This window comes from Momordica charantia, assembly GCF_013281855.1.
Source record: "Momordica charantia cultivar OHB3-1 chromosome 11 unlocalized genomic scaffold, Mcharantia_2.0 BLBB01000011.1, whole genome shotgun sequence".
Lineage (NCBI taxonomy): Eukaryota > Viridiplantae > Streptophyta > Magnoliopsida > Cucurbitales > Cucurbitaceae > Momordica > Momordica charantia.
In genome coordinates, this window is record NW_028275159.1 from 684,435 (window position 1) to 701,003 (window position 16,569).

At 34.8% G+C, this 16,569-nt stretch overlaps 2 protein-coding genes across 2 annotated transcripts; one reads left to right on the forward strand and one right to left on the reverse strand.

Moving 5' to 3' along the window:
• Positions 1-3,049: 3,049 nt before the first annotated feature.
• On the forward strand, positions 3,050-8,188 carry ATSBT5.2 (Subtilisin-like serine endopeptidase family protein). Its single transcript, XM_022282402.2, has 9 exons — positions 3,050-3,840; positions 4,322-4,587; positions 4,692-4,803; positions 5,438-5,954; positions 6,281-6,381; positions 6,482-6,730; positions 6,830-6,944; positions 7,021-7,231; positions 7,498-8,188. The coding sequence occupies exons 1-9, from the start codon at positions 3,665-3,667 to the stop codon at positions 8,082-8,084; spliced, it is 2,334 nt and encodes a 777-aa protein (XP_022138094.1). The 5' UTR covers positions 3,050-3,664; the 3' UTR covers positions 8,085-8,188.
• A 2,219-nt stretch (positions 8,189-10,407) lies between these two features.
• Positions 10,408-14,889, reverse strand: LOC111008454 (RING/FYVE/PHD zinc finger superfamily protein). The gene is made up of 10 exons (XM_022281174.2): positions 13,795-14,889; positions 13,183-13,269; positions 12,953-13,084; positions 12,245-12,376; positions 12,089-12,154; positions 11,893-12,003; positions 11,394-11,486; positions 11,176-11,206; positions 10,924-10,994; positions 10,408-10,721 (listed from the first exon to the last, which is right to left on the reverse strand). Exons 1-10 carry the CDS (start codon positions 14,785-14,787, stop codon positions 10,644-10,646), a joined length of 1,794 nt encoding a protein of 597 aa, XP_022136866.1. The 5' UTR covers positions 14,788-14,889; the 3' UTR covers positions 10,408-10,643.
• Positions 14,890-16,569: the final 1,680 nt, after the last annotated feature.

Genomic DNA, 16,569 nt, shown 5'->3' on the forward strand with positions numbered 1-16,569 from the left:
ACGAAGTCTGCCTTTGATAATTTAACATATTTGTTTTCTGCAAGTCTGCCTTCTAGTTCTAGTACAGTTTTCTGTCGATGGGACCGAGATAGGACTGTATCGGTCGCATTTTCCCCTTCCCATTTCATTTCTGTACTTTAAAAGCTTCACCTTCATGTAGGCATCTTCAGGTCAGAACAATCATAAAAATGGCTTCCAGTGGGTGTTCTTTCTGACCTTCCTCAAATCTTCAAACTTCACTTTTGTTATGGCACCCAATTCTTTAACCTGAAATGCCATTTAAGTCTTCCAAGGATATCAGAATATTCGCTCTCTCTTCCCTTGATTCCTAGTTGGTAACCCTCTTTTTAATTCTCATTATTGATATTTTGGTTTTAAGATTCATCCTCATACTGACAGAAATGTTGTTAATTGTTATTAGTGAACGAATTATATTTACTTTCTTGGTAGTTGTGATCATTATGATTAGACTACTAAGAGCAGATTGTTAGTGTGGATTTTTCTAGGCATAGTGATAGTATAATGGTGCTACTTTGGATTAGGATGAGTTCTTCCATTGCGATTAGTTTCTCTTAGTAAAAGATAATTAGAAGTTAGAGCTTTAGGCTCATGGTTAGGTTTTCGTTTTATCATCATTATTTTTTCCTCTAATTTTATTTGTGTTGAAATAGTAAAATTACAATGACTTTTGAAATCTATCTGTTATATTACTTACTAACTTTTATAAATCTCAAACAAAAATCAAGAATTTGATACAAATTATGTATTTTTTTAATGGATAGTTTTTAGATATAAACAAAAAGATACTTCATTTCAATGTTTTTCGTTCGTATTTTAAGTGTGATTGGTATGATATATGCATTTTGACCACTCCAGGAGTCTTTGAGATTCTAAAAATCTAAGCTTAAGAAAATCTCTTGTTAACTATCAAGTCGATAGTGAGGAAAGAATCTCACAGCATAAATAGAATTTAATTGGATTTTTGAGAAAAATTCAATTGGTTTTTGCTCTTATAGAAATGTTTGATTTTTGAGTTGACGTTGTATAACATAAAATTGTTCATGCAAATCTGTTTATCATAAATTACAAACTACATAATTCCTTTTCTTTTTCTTTTGGAATCCACGTAATATAATTTTATAAAGCCAAGTTTTTTCCTTTTATAAATCACAAATTCCAAATCTAAGTAGAGAGTATATAAACTCAAAATTTAAATTATTATTTATGGCTTTGCATAATGTAAACATAAATTTAAAAAATCAGGTTTATGCTTAATAAAAATATGTAATTTAATTAAATTAATTAAAATGAAAAGACATTTAGACATTTATCAATATTGGGAAGTGTAGATAAGTGATGTATGAATGTTGCCAAGAAGTTAGAAGCAATTCGTATGGAAGTAGAAGGTGGAGTTTATTAATTAATATTTAGCCAAAAATGAAGTGCCGGCCTCAGCCTCAGCCTCAATGGGTTGGTAGTGGCGCACCACAACAATTAGTCAATGACTCAAAAAAACTTGCACAACTAAAACACTCTTTTATGATATCAGATCCATCCAACTTTATAATTGCACCACTACCTCGCTTCTCCACACACAAATAATCTATTCCATTCCCACATTTTCTTCTCATTGGAAGAATTATTGAGCCAAAACTTCCACATTAGTGTGAGCTATATCACATTTTTGTTTGTAGGAGATGTTTTTAATGGAATCAAACAATAAATCAGCATAGACTTACACTTAAATAGATAATATCATTACAATTAATGTATCAAAAGTCTTCTCTTTCATGTTTTGAATGTATAATAATACAATAGTGCTTTTTTATAAGGTAGTCCAAGTAGAATATTCACCTACTCACAATAGCAATTGAGTGAATAATAAACTACGGATAGTTCTTAAATATTGATCGGTTAAGGTTCATTTTTTATTAAGAGAGAAATGGTAAGAAAAAAGATGACTTTTCTATTGTTCAAAACATCACAGAACTATCAAATTTAGAGCGGTAGTCAATATGAAGATACAAGATAATCTATCGGTGCCAAATATTATTCATAAACTAAAATAGAAAAATGATATAGTGGCATTTTTCTATTAGAAAATATGCCTTTCATGTTGGAAAGGAAAGATATCAATAACCCTTATTCATCGTACTTTGTAATGGATTTATTAATGAAAGAAATCTAGAAGGATTACTTTTTTGTGTGCTGATGCAATGGGGGCTTATCATCTTGACCACGAGTTTCGAGAGAGGAAATTTATACTCAATAATGAAATATGACTAATGTTCTAGAAACATCAATTTCAACCATATTCACGACAATAAAAATATAATATCGTAGGATTTCCAAACATAAAATCAGCCTATGTATTCAACGTTTTGATTGAAGAAAAAAATTATTTTCATCCAAAAGTTTTCTTATATACCAAAAAAGGCATAGGATATAGCTTTCTTGTAGAGATATAGCTAGTGGCTTGAATTGTGAGGGGATAATCTAGATTTGTAACAAATATTTAACTTTGTTTATACAAGTTGTTATGTTTCAAAATCAAATCGATACTTTAAAAGGCAAGACTTTTATAAATATGTATGATAAAGGGAGGACTGAGAGAGATTTATTGCATGATTCACCCAACTCAACTAAGTTAATAAATATTATATAAGAGAGTGGGAAGCCAGCCTCTACCCATTTAGAGCTGTGCACCCATTTCAAAATGGTAAAGAGAACTACCCAAACCAAGTGTTTGTTATATGGGTACATCAATACAATGATCAACTCACACGTTGATATAATTAATGAGTCTTCACTTACTTGTACTCATGATTTTTAACCTTCTTATAAAACATTCGCGGATGAGTCATGCATTGAATCAAACTATCTAAGAATAATAACATACCTTCTTGAAGTAAAATGTGCCTTTTTTTTCTTTGTATCTACACACAGAAAGTCTAACACTATTATGTAAATAAAGAGATTAACAAATTAAACTAATTATGCAGTAAAGTCATCAGGTGATCCCATGCATGTACCATTAGGTGTTTTAGGGTGCACTTCTGAACTTACAAATCGTGGCTTAGTTCAGTCTCCTAATTTCCCATTTATTAATTCTCACTTTATTTACAACACTCAACTTCCCATTAATTAGGAACATAAACCCAGCATGAATCCCTAAAACAAGCAGACAGATCTCTTCACAACTCTTGGTTTGCAAGTCATACGTTATTAACCAAACCCAACAAACTAACAGAGCCCTCAACTTCCTTGGGTTGATGGAAAGAAGAAAAACCCATCTAAATCTCATGTGTTTTTGTTCCGTATGTTACCAAATAAAAATAACCATTTAAGGTATGGCATTTGATAAATTTTATATGTACATAAAATGGAGAAATCTTACCGTATCATCTCCAAATCTCCACCACCGCCACTGTCATAAACTCGCCACCATTTGAGACCATGGCGCACTACGTGTGGATAAGGAAAGGCTTGTCATTTCGGCAGTGCGCGTGCTCGTAGAACCCACCAACTGAATTTTCCACCTTCAATATCACTTCTCGACCACCAGATTCCATCTGTAAAAACATATAAATTAGCAGTGGGTGAGGGGTAGAGCTCTGAAATCCAGGGAACTTAATTGCCCACTTCAAAAAAAGAAAAAGCCGCCATGCAAAGAATTATTTATTTTTCTGTCTTCCTTTTCGCTTCTGTTATCTTCCTTGTTTCTGTCCATGGGAAAACAGCTGCTGAAGCTGGAAACAATGGCGTTTATATCGTCTACATGGGAACTGCATCTGCTTCAAGGACTGACTTCCTTCGGCTTCTTTCCTCTGTCAACAGGCGGTATATTAATATATATACTAGCTAATTTCTTTAAAAAAAATTTCAAAACTCTCTAATATATCAATCGAAACTACTCCTACAAAAGTGGGGCTTAACTTCAAACTCTTCAGTTCACATCCTATTATGGTGTACGTTTAACTTTTGTCCATCTATTTTGATCCAATAATCACGATTTCAATAATTTTTTTGAAATTTTGGCGTACAGTAGTATAAAATTTGTGTTTGAATTTTACAAGTAGCAGCTAAAATGGTGAATTTTTAAAATATAAAGCTGAAAATAGACAAAAGCTTAAGTATAAGATGAAAATGGACGTTTTAGAAAGTACAAGGACGACCATCAAAATTCAAAAGCCGAAAGTAGAAGACAAAATAAGATTTAAACCAGATAAAATGAATATGGTCAGAAAGAAGACTGATATTAAGATTAGGATTCATACGTACCAATAAAATACCGGCAAATTTCTTCTTGTGTGGTACGCAGGAATCGGAATGCAGTGGTGCACACGTACAAACATGGGTTCTCAGGATTTGCAGCTCGTCTCTCAGAAAAGGAAACCCAGGAAATGAGACAAACACCTGGAGTTGTTTCGGTTTTTCCAGATCCATTGTTGAAGTTGCACACAACTCATTCATGGGATTTCTTGGTCAGTCAGACAAGTGTGAAGATCGACGCCAATCCCACCAAATCAGATCCCCCTGCCTCTTCTTCTCAACCATACGATTCCATTATCGGCATCTTGGACACTGGTAAATAAATATGCATATATCAAACATTCTCTGCTGCATAACAAGTGGCTCTAATAGCTCGCCGGAATAATGAGCTCTAACACCTGAAAATATTGAAAATATAGGTATCTGGCCGGAATCGGAGAGTTTTAATGACAATGGAATGGGTCCAATACCGTTGAGGTGGAAAGGGACCTGCATGGTAGGCAATGATTTCACCTCCTCCAACTGTAACACGTAAGTCCCACGATGTTTAGTTTACACTTCACAGGGTTGTTGGAGTTATTTTTTCAATTGAGTCTCTATCAATTTACTCTGCATTTTGAAAATCTTCAATTATACCCTTAATTTTATTGTAAATAACTAAGTACACATTTATACGACACGATAAAACAAAATTTAGAGGAATAACTATTCTACCCGAATTTCTGATTTCTCTTGTAAATTTTTAAGTAGTTTGCATAATATTTCAATTTTTCATCTCTCTTGAATGCTTAAATTTATCGGTTCTTATTATCAACCATCTTTTAACTTTTACCTACGAGAAAAAGTTAACTGAAGTACTTAGAAAGATAAACGAGAGTAAATTGAAAAAGAAAATACTTAATTGCTAACTTCTCAAATACTACCTACCATTTTAAGTTATTTTACAAGGGGAGAGGGAAGATCGACGAAGGTAAAGAAAAGGGTTTTTTTACTTTTGTGTTTTACAAATAAATAAATAAATACAGCGGTAGTCCGGAAGATTCTTACGGGATAGTAGCTGAGTATTGTTTAATTGAAAAAGCACAAAAATTAAAACATATATTTAGCATTTTATATTATTCTCTAACCATGGTGTCTGTGTTTGATCATCGATGTGCGTGTGCAGAAAACTGATTGGAGCAAGATTTTACGAAAGTTCAGACAGCGACGAGATACGGTTCCACTCACCTCGGGACGAAGCTGGACATGGCACCCACGTGGCTTCAACGGCGGCCGGCAGCGCTGCGGCTAATGCATCGTACTATGGGCTCGCGGCAGGGACGGCCAAGGGCGGATCCCCAGGGTCAAGGATCGCCATGTATAGAGTATGTGGGACCGACGGCTGCCGTGGGTCGGCGATCATGGCGGCCTTTGATGATGCGATCGCCGATGGGGTCGATGTGTTGTCGCTGTCGCTTGGTTCACCGTACTACTTCAGACAGGAAACGAAGGACGACCCCATTGCCATCGGAGCTTTTCATGCAGTTGAGAAGGGGATTGTAGTGGTCTGCTCCGCCGGAAATGACGGCCCCACCTCGGGGTCGGTGGTGAACGACGCGCCGTGGATTTTAACAGTGGCTGCCTCCACCATTGATCGGGATTTTGAGTCTGATGTTGTGTTGGGCAACAACAAAGTGATCAAGGTAATCCAACTGCAATTAAACAGCCAACCATGTTAAGTTAAATTATTTCAAATAGCTAATGATAAAACTTACTTAGGACTTGGGAGAGACAAAAAAATTTAGAAAGAGAATTAAGCACACTTAAAAAAACTTCTTAGAAATTCTCCTCTTTTTTCCTAATTCTTCTAAATTTCTACCAACTCATCCCAAATAAGTTTATCATCCGCCAATGACTATAAAAATGTTAAAATAAATTGAAGAACCACCTCAACAAGACTAAAACATATATTTACCCTTTCAAATAAATTGACAGAGAGAACATCCCCTCCACAAAATTAATTATGCAGGGAGAAGGTATAAATTTCTCTGCTCTTAAAAAAACTCCTGAATACCCACTGATACAAGGCAAGTCAGCCAAGAAAGCCGATGCCAGTGAAGACAGCGCGAGGTATGTAAGAGATGAAAATGAATCATCATCATGTAGCTACTACTACTCTTTCTCACTAAGCTTTCTAATGAGCTCTCTGACTGTCATGCCCCTTATTTAGGATTTGTTCTGAAGACTCCATGGACGAAGCTCTGGTGAAGGGAAAGATAGTTATATGCGAAAGCAGTGTAGAAGGAGGCGGTTCTGATTGGCAAAATCAGATTGAAACAGTGAAGGGTCTTGAAGGTATCGGCATGGTTTTGATTGATGACCGAGCAAAATTAGTTGCGGAGAAGTTTGATGGTTCTAACATAACAGCTATTAGCAAAAAGGATAGTGCTGAGGTCCTCTCCTATGCCAACTCAAGCAGGTAAAAATTGAAATCATCCTCAGTTTAATCAATTTATATGTGAGAAGAGCCTTAATCTCATATCTTCAATGGCCTAATTGATTTTGATATTTTCTGAAGGAACCCAACTGCTACAATCCTACCAACTGTTACCGTAATAAACTATAAGCCAGCGCCTGCTGTGGCATACTTCTCATCCAGAGGACCTAATCCCGCAATACTAAACATAATCAAGGTAAGAGGCAGCCTGCCTTCTGCAAATTTTGAAAAACTCGTGTCCAAATTTGACGTATGAGTTAGTCTTGATGCAGCCGGACATATCTGCACCAGGAGTGAACATTCTTGCAGCGTGGCTTGGCAATGACTCAAACTCTACTCCACAAGGAAAAAAGCCTCCACTCTTCAATGTGATCTCGGGAACTTCCATGTCCTGCCCACATGTCTCCGGCGTGGTGGGCTTACTTAGATCGAAAAACCCCTCATGGAGTCCCTCAGCTATCAAGTCGGCTATTATGACAACAGGCAAGGAACCTCATGAGGAAATAAACTTTTCTTTCTTTTTGTTCAATTGAATGACACGGCCAGATAAGTTACTAGTTTAGTAACTTATTGAGTACAAGACAACTATAAAAGTTAAGAAACTTTTAGATAACAATGAAAGTTTAGAAACTAATTCGAAGAATTTTAAGTATAAGAACTAAAGCTCAAGAGTAAACTTGTGATTTGACCATCTTTCTAAAGTTAGATTGAATGTTCACTGATGAACAATTTTCTGGGAAAATTTACAGCAATCCAGACAAATAACTTGGGATCGCCAATGACTCTGGATACGGGATCGGTAGCCACACCTTATGATTATGGAGCAGGAGAAATATCAACGACTGGAGCATTACAACCAGGACTTGTCTACGAAACCGATATAACAGACTACTTAAACTACCTTTGTTCCCGAGGCTATAACCTGTCGATCATCAAGAGCATCTCAAAAACTGTTCCTGATGGGTTTGATTGCCCCAAAAAACCAACTGCCGACTACATATCCAACATGAACTACCCAACAATAGCAGTGTCCGAATTGAAAGGCAAGGAAAGCAAGAAAATAAGCAGAACAGTTACAAATGTGGGTGGCAATGGTGAAACAGTTTACACAGTCAGTGTGGACGCAGCTGGGGAACTAGATGTCAGAGTGATTCCAGAGAAATTGGAGTTCACGAAGAACAATCAGAAGCAGAGTTACCAAGTGGTATTCACCTCAACTGTAGGCACACTGAAGAAAGATGTCTTTGGATCAATAACTTGGACCAATGGAAAATATCGTGTCCGTAGTCCATTTGTGGTAACTAGTAAGAGTAGTGAGCTGGAAGATTACGTATAAAACACAGAACAAATTGAAAATAACCAGGTCAACATTGTAATACTCGAGTCATCTGTTTGAACAATGTTATCTTCTGAATAAACAAAGTCGATGTTTTAGATGTCTGACCAGCTTGAACAGCCCCTAACAACCTAGTTTCATTCATAAACAGAAAACCAACACAGCATCACCTCGAGTTAGCGCTGAACATGATGTTGAGAAAACAAGAGAAAAAACTACGTAAAACGTTTAGACTGCTGATGATCGATTAGTCTAACAATCATATCCAATATATTGATTGTGTTCTTTTAAATTTTCAAGAACCTACTCCAGAATTCACCTATTCTATTCCCTTCCAGTTCCAATTCACTAATTTCTCGGTATATTGTTCCAGTATTGGGTCCGTTATGCATCAAGCAACAAGTGAAGGAAGTCTATACCAGTCGAGACTAATTAGGGAAAGCGGAAACTCAAAATTTTTACAATTGCTACCTCTATAATTAGAGAGAAGAACGACTAACCAGAATGATTTCGTAGAGAAGAGGCGGGATCATCTTTATTTGCGAACTCGATACGCTTGTTGCAGTAATCAACGACCTTATATAAAAATCTACTATTTCTACATTTCACCGCCGGAGCTCTTCAATGTGATCATACTCCCCGAGAACGTCGTCTACCATTCTTTGGGATTCACGGAGAAAACTCTGCGCTTCGCGGAACGAATGAGTTGCAATTGCGAAAAGGGCGGGAAGGAGACGAACGGAGGAAAATATATGCTTGAAATAGTAAATTTACTTTTTCAACTTTCTTCATTTTATTTTTTTTAATTTGACAACGTCTATTTTGTTACTTCATTTTTTAAAAGTTTCTATTCATAAAATTTTAACACAAATTTTTTATCTAATAAAATTTATTTAATACAAATTTATGAATATATCTAAAAAAAATTAGTGAATGAAGTGTAATTATAATCAAAATAAATTAGATAAAAGTAAAAATGAAATGATTACTTTAATAAAATTTATTTAATACAAATTTATGAATATATCTAAAAAAAATTAGTGAATGAAGTGTAATTATAATCAAAATAAATTAGATAAAAGTAAAAATGAAATGATTACTTTTAAAAAATATAGAAGGACTAAAATGATTACTTTTTAAAAATATAGAGACAATAGAGAAAAAATGCACTTAAAAGTAAAAAATAAATATTTTGAAAATATGTGAACAAAATAAAACAAGAAAGTATGAGACCAAACAAATATTTATACTAAACTATATTATATAATGCAGTTTTAAACTCCCTTCAGCAAATCTAATTATAGTATTTTATTTTCTCCTTTTTTTATGGCAAACTTATTATGATTAAACTATAGGCTCTTATATTAATTATGCATATTTAATCCTTAAATTAAAAAAAAAACTTCATTTACTTTTGTGAATTTTAAAGTTTCATTTAGGTTTTTTTTTTTGAAGAAAACATTTAGATAGTCTTTATTATTAATATTGCTATTTAGATAGTGCTAGCGGATATACTACAATCGAAAATGTTGCTAGAATGACCTTGGATCCACGCCAACTTGGTTGTGGCATCCTCATATCATATCAGTATAAAGTTTCCCATGAACGGATGATGTCTCTACCTTGATAGCGACCCTGTCAACCCAAGCTTCATTCGACGTAAAGGTTGTTTAAACAAATATAAGTTGATTTGATACAACGTGTCAAATTTTGTGCACCATTTTGAGAAATTTTGCGAACATTGACTTTTGAGAAAATAATATGTGCTTTTACCTACTCAACTCGATTGACAAAAAAATTTATCTTTTAAAACTAAATTATGTAAAATGTTATTGATTTACTCTCTCTAATATTTTAAAGTTTCTAGTTATATTTATATATGTATATATAGATTCACACATGTTCTGTAACATCCTCAAATTAGGAAAGAATCCATGCATTTCATTGGCTAAAAGATCTAATTTACTCTTCATAACTTCAAAATTCTTCAACTCCACTCGACGTTGTCGTTCTTTTTACTAGCCGTAAAATAAAATTCGTTTACCATCATCAAGCTATTATCAATGTTTGGTGAATAATATAAGACTGTAATTTGACAATTATACAATTGATTATTTACCAGTTAAATCATGACGGAAGAACTAGAAACACCTGACTAAATAGTATTATATATTCATAATCAATCAACACCATAGATCACCAACCACTAATTGACATCATGAACAAATGGCTCATTTGATAACGTTATCAAACAAGACCTATATATTTTATGAGCTTAATTTTGAGTAATGGGAAATTTTGGGCATAACTTAGTCGTATGATATCACCCTTCAAAAACCATATTTTCTTTGTACATCAAAGAGACGTGTGTTTCACAGAGAACTCCATTTACAAAATAATAATATGAAACCACAGAGCTGACATCAAAGTTATTGAAGCTCGAGGACTTGAGAGAGCGAGAAACGAATAATAATCCCAATTATTTGGAAACATAAACATAGAAAATATCATAATCAACAAGCCATTCTATGAACCCGCCATTGCTAAAGAACACTCAAGTCAGTGAGCGCTCACAAGGAACGGATGCTGGCAAACCCCACACTCAATAGTCTCCGAACCCGAGCTTGGAACCTGAACCTGCAATAGTTCATATAATACATACATCAACCTCAAAATTTACTTCCTCGCAAATTCCAGTAAGCTTATCATTATTACACTTCATAAGGATGCTTACGCATAGATAATTCTCTTACAGATACATTTGTTTTGGCGACAATAAAATTGACTAGTTCTTAAGCATAAACAAAATAAATAATAATAACAATGCAAGGGGTCAAACCTGCAAATTAACAGTGCAAGTAGGACATGCAACTTCCTTCATCCGGCTACCAAATCCATCAGACTTGGATCCTGCGGCATTCCATGAAAGTGACAGAAACATTAGTTCTACTCTCCTAACAAGAAAATAAATATTCCACAACAAGGACCCCAAAAAGTTGTGGATGAAAAAGGTTGAATAACCATATGCTTCAACCAGTGTATTAACAGAGAAACATTTAGCTTGGCAACGCATTCAAGAACAAGAAATTACCTGATGACCTACGGTTTTTATCCATTTCATCCTACGATAATAGAAGAATAAAGCAAAAATTAGATTGATGCAACAACAAGAGTGGGGGAAAAAGAAAAGGCATAAGGAACAACAAATCTCCCACAAGTACGTCGGCAGGAGAGAAGATTGAACTAGAAGAAATTGTAATAGACTAACTAGCACGACATGGGAAAAGGCGAGATACAGAACATTACTACCTTAAGTTTTTTGGCAAGATCCTCGTGACTATGCAACCCTGCAGGCTTACTAGCCATTTCCTTGGCATTAGCGAGCCTCTGAGTCACTTCTGCCTGCAAACAAAAAAGAAGAGTCATGATAAGGGACATTTCTCTAAAACAGGCTTGATGGGATATATAGTCTTTATAGGATTAACGAAGTTCTATAGTTTGTCTTAAAAGAACAACAAGATTATCCCACCAAACCATCATTTCTTAGACTCAGGTTCATGATCTGGAAAAAAAAACATAGCAAGGTCTAAAAGAATTGAAGTCTTAGACCTATAGAACTTTTTATATAAAATACAACTTTTTAGTAAGCTTCATGTTGTATTGTCAACCCTGAAGAATTTTTTTATGTAAAATTCAAGTCACAACTACAATAGAGTATGCACAAAACAATCAACACTGATTAATGAATATAATCAAAACCAGAAACAAATAAGAAGTATCAAATAAATCAAAGATATACATAACATACCATGCATCTGTCACAGACTCGAACTTGAGGAACATTCTCCTCGGCGGTCAGAGCTGTTCTACCTTGCGTGCATTTATCACAGAAAATGTCTCCACAATTTCTGCAGTGATGCTGAGTACAAGGTTGAAACAATGAGATTCATAACAATGGAAATCTGATGATCCTTATTCCATTATTTAATAGAAAATGAGCTTACCTTTCGTACAAAAGCCCCAAAGTCTGTCCCACAAGATGTACACTTTGTGACTGCTTCATCAGGTACCTAAAAAATGAAACAGAAAAAATGTTGATTTACCCTCAGACATCTTACAATCAACAAAGCTGATAATTCATGACAAATCTGTCAAGATACCCAATGGTCTTTCTCCTCGTTGCCTGGCTTTATCAGGTTCACCCAATCGACCAACCCTTTCTTCTTCTCTGTAGGCTGCTCGGGCGCCTTAAAAGAATCAGAAGGCCTACTTCTTCCACCCATTTCCTTAAACTGTGGTTGAAAAAAGCAGTAAAAGAATTATATCTAGTTAACTACCAATATCCAAAATAACTGCGAATGAACATATAGAAAAGGGTTCTCAATCTCTATAAAAAGGTGACATGCCAACATTATCATGCAGGGAGAATCTAAGCTAGAGACTGATCAGAGTGAATCCATGATGTGTACACCGTACACACAGTCACAGAAGTCCATGATGTGTACACCGTACACACATTCACAGAAGGTTACCTTTACTTTTTATAGCCACAGAATTAGAGGACCAAAAAAGGTAAAACTAGAACACTCATTGACCATACCATAATAAGTGATAATATACACAAATACATTTATGCATCAACCGGGTAAGACAAAATAAATTCCTTACTGTCTAAGAATGTCTTGAAATCACAAATGGCACGGATTATCAGGGTATTAATTCTAAAGACCATGCTTCTAATGCTAAAATTTTGGATAATTGCTTATTTTGCAATAACAAGAGGGTAGAAAAAGGATCGAAAAGTTATAAATAAACTTCAAATCATTTTCCGCACTCAAGAACCAAGAGGAACGGGTAAAGATTATTACCTGTACAGTTGCAGCAGTCACCGTGTCGAGAAGTGTGTTGGTAGTGTATCTGTTTGACTGCAATCTAATACGCCGTGGTTCAATATCCACAGGGCTCTTGGACCAGAAAGCCAGGGTAGATGAATCATATACCTTATGAATATAAATAAAAAAACCATACGGTAAGTCTATGGCAGAGAATTTCAAGGAAACCAAAATAATAATAATAATAATCTAATATCCCAACTTACTTCACATCTAGTGATGGTCTCAAGAGGATATATCCTTAACGTCCGATTAGAATTTGGATCAAGCATACGAATGCCATCTAAACCAACCTGGAAATTATTACAAAAGAGAGTAAATAACTAAGCCGTATTGTTATAAAAATAACTTTAACAACAATTATGAGCTAATTATGTTGAAGCAAAGAAAATATATAGAGATAGCAAAAAATAATGAGATGGTAAAATAATAATGACTAGAAAACTCCAGAGTAGAAGCATAAAGAACATACTAAGAAAACACGACTGGCACAAGTTAAACAATCTGCCTAATACTATAATGTTAGAACATACACCAAAATAAAATATTAAAAGCGTGGAAACGCTTCTATAGGAAACCTAAACTCTCATAAAATCAAAAACTCAGTAGATGACTTTCATGGGTTTAAGTCTTCATGATTCACAATCTTCCGCAGTTTGCCTAAAGAGTTTCTGTCCCTTAAGATGAGATGAACATGCCGCTACAGACCAGGCATAATACTAACAATCAAACCTATAGTTTTTGCCTTTTACGCCTACAGCTAAAAAGGATGGCCAACAAAATCGAGACAAATGCATTCTGCGATTGTATTGACATACCTGACAAAGTACATCCATGGTGCTCTGACCTCCACTTTCAGCCAAAAGCTTCACTCGGAATTTCTGCACCCAACTTTTTACATCTTCTTGTGCATCCGCCTTAGGGGTCGCCCTAACTACTTTAAGTGAAGTCGCCGACGAGTCTTTCTTCGGAGGAATATTTATCGGCCTTCCATAATCATCAAAAGCTGGCGCCGCAGACCATGTTGAAGACTTAGAAGCTGTACCGCGAGCCCCGTAAGGCTCAACTTTGCCACCTTGGTAAGCATACACACCATCGCCAAAACCGTCATCATAGGCGGAGTCGAAGCGTGATATCGTGTCCTCCGGCCGCTTACCGTACAAGTCCGGACCAAGATCAGACCGACTTCGACTATAACCTCCATATCTATCATCAACATATCCGCCTCCCTGATCAAATTTCACCGAACTTTCATATGGATTTTCATACGCAGGCGGGGGCAAAGAGCCAAAGGGAGCCGAATACATAGATGAGAACGGAGAATTAGGACTGGGGGTAGAATTGGAGCTCGGATTCACCGGAATTGAGGAAGGTGGAGGAGGGGCATAGTTAGGAGCCGTCTGATTCTGGTCGTACGTTGAATGATACGATTGAGGCTGAGACGGAGGTTGATAAGGCGCATGAGACTCAAATGGTGGGAAAGCGGGTGGTTGGGGAGTGGGATTGAAGGTCTGGAGATTAGGATTCGATGACGGAGGGGTGAAAAGGGGAGCAGTCGGAGAGGCAGGAACGGGATCGGGATTCTGAGAGTAGTGGGCATAATTAGAGGCATAACCAGGGTAATCGGAGCCGCCGTAATTGGTGGAGAACGGCGGCGCGGAGGCGTAAGCGCTCTGATTCCGATCGGGGGGAGTGGGGACTGGATTAGGGCTTGGATTAAGGCTAAGGTTCTGGAGATTTGGGTATTGAAAATATGGAGCAGTACCGTAATCGCCGTGCTGCATCGCCGATGCCGATGAGAAATTGGCCATTCCGATGAAGCTTCGATCGAGAGATTTGATTGATTATGCGTTAGCGTTTCTCCGTCTCCCGAAGTTTCTTTTCAAACGTTACCGACAAGAGACGACTGCCAAAACTTAATAAAGGGGTCGCTGAACGAATATGGTTAGGATTGGGAATTTCTTTTTTTTATTATTTTTTTTCCTTTTCGAGGAAGGATTGGGAAAACATTTACATTTTACACGACCTTTTCTCTTCGCCACGTCATGTGGGCTTCGCGAGTAAATTAATAAATTTATAGGTCCTTCCCAATTAAATAGTTCAAGTATCCTTCTTCCTCAAGGTTTCAAAAACATTTGTCTCAAAAAAAAAAAAGTTTGAAAAACATTCATTTGTTTTTAGTTTTAACTTAATTTATATTTATATTTATCTTTTTTTTTTTAAGTTCCGATATGCCCACCATAAATCAGAGTGATAAGAATGGAAACAAAAATATTATTTTTTTTTGGTTGACTAGAAATTATCTTAGAATCAAAATGAGAATCATGTAATTTGTTAAGATGGTATCTAATTGAAATAGACATTAACTAAATAAAGTGTTTATATTCTTTTATTTAAAGTAATCATAAATTTTAATTTTTTATTACTATTTTATTTGAGAGCAATTTATTTTTTATTTTACCAATTTAATATTGAAAAGAATAACTAATTAAAAATAAATCAAATCATTTTAAAAAGTCTTTATATCTAATGCTTAAATAAATAAAAATTCATCAATCTGGACATAGTTCATTATTTTAGTACATCTATAAAATTTGAATCCCTACCCCACCTAGTGTTAAACTAAATAATAATAATATTAATTCATTCATTCAATTTTAAAAGTGCCATTAAAGTATTACATTTTACTTTTTCAAACAAAAATGAATGTATCACATTTGTAACTTGTAAGTGTTTCTTTTTTAATGGTAAGTATTGTTTATTAATAAATACTTGAAACTATTATTAATTTTAATTATTATTTGGCATGTTATTAAAGATAATATATGTATAATTATTTGTTTGATGTAAAAAGAAACTGTAATATTAATTATTTCGTCAATATGATATACAATGTAGATAATTGCAATATTGGGATGAAGTGATATATTTAATTTTGAAGGAAAATGTCTGTGTACATGTAAGTGAGAGGGAGATTTTCCTCTTTCTTTTTTCCCCCTTATACAAAGTCAAGTTAAACTTTATGCTTTCATTAAATTGAGCTTTAAATTTGAAAAGGGTGAAATTGAACACTCTTGGTTAAGATTCTTTCTAAATGATTCGTTACTAATTATTTATATTATTTTGGATGGAGGGAATTGGTATTGTATGTAAAATATATATATATTATACTTTGAGGCAAAGCTGGATTTATACTTTCTATTGCTAATGTGATTTATCAATTTAACTTTGTGGGTACGCTTGATTTTCATTATTGGAAAATGATTTCAAATATTTTGTTGGTTGAATTTAATGTAAATTATTATACGATTAATTAGTAACTTTACCAATTTAGTTTTAAATGACTATTAATTTCACTGCTTTCCTGAAATATAGAAACATTCCATTCGTAATTCAGTGCAATCACAAATAAGAATGTTTTTAGGTAATTACTTTTCTCGGTCCAACATTATTTATTAATCACTAGGCAGTGTTATGTTATGGCCATCTAATTTCATGGGATTAAAAAAGGAAAATAATAATAAATAAATTACTTCAAACGATTTAGACCATCCTGTTTACGTAGTCTTACGAGACAAGAGACATCTGAAATT

Excerpts from the sequence above, each read along its gene's own strand:
- LOC111008454 (XM_022281174.2), bottom strand. The coding sequence starts at position 14,787 with ATGGCCAATTTCTCATCGGCATCGGCGATGCAGCACGGCGATTACGGT. Across the intron at positions 13,270-13,794 it reads CCATGGATGTACTTTGTCAG|GTTGGTTTAGATGGCATTCG; the intron begins GTATGTCAATAC and ends AATAATTTCCAG. Across the intron at positions 12,155-12,244 it reads ACGAGGAGAAAGACCATTGG|GTACCTGATGAAGCAGTCAC; the intron begins GTATCTTGACAG and ends TTCATTTTTTAG.
- ATSBT5.2 (XM_022282402.2), top strand. The coding sequence starts at position 3,665 with ATGCAAAGAATTATTTATTTTTCTGTCTTCCTTTTCGCTTCTGTTATC. Across the intron at positions 4,588-4,691 it reads TATCGGCATCTTGGACACTG|GTATCTGGCCGGAATCGGAG; the intron begins GTAAATAAATAT and ends TTGAAAATATAG. Across the intron at positions 5,955-6,280 it reads GCAACAACAAAGTGATCAAG|GGAGAAGGTATAAATTTCTC; the intron begins GTAATCCAACTG and ends TTAATTATGCAG.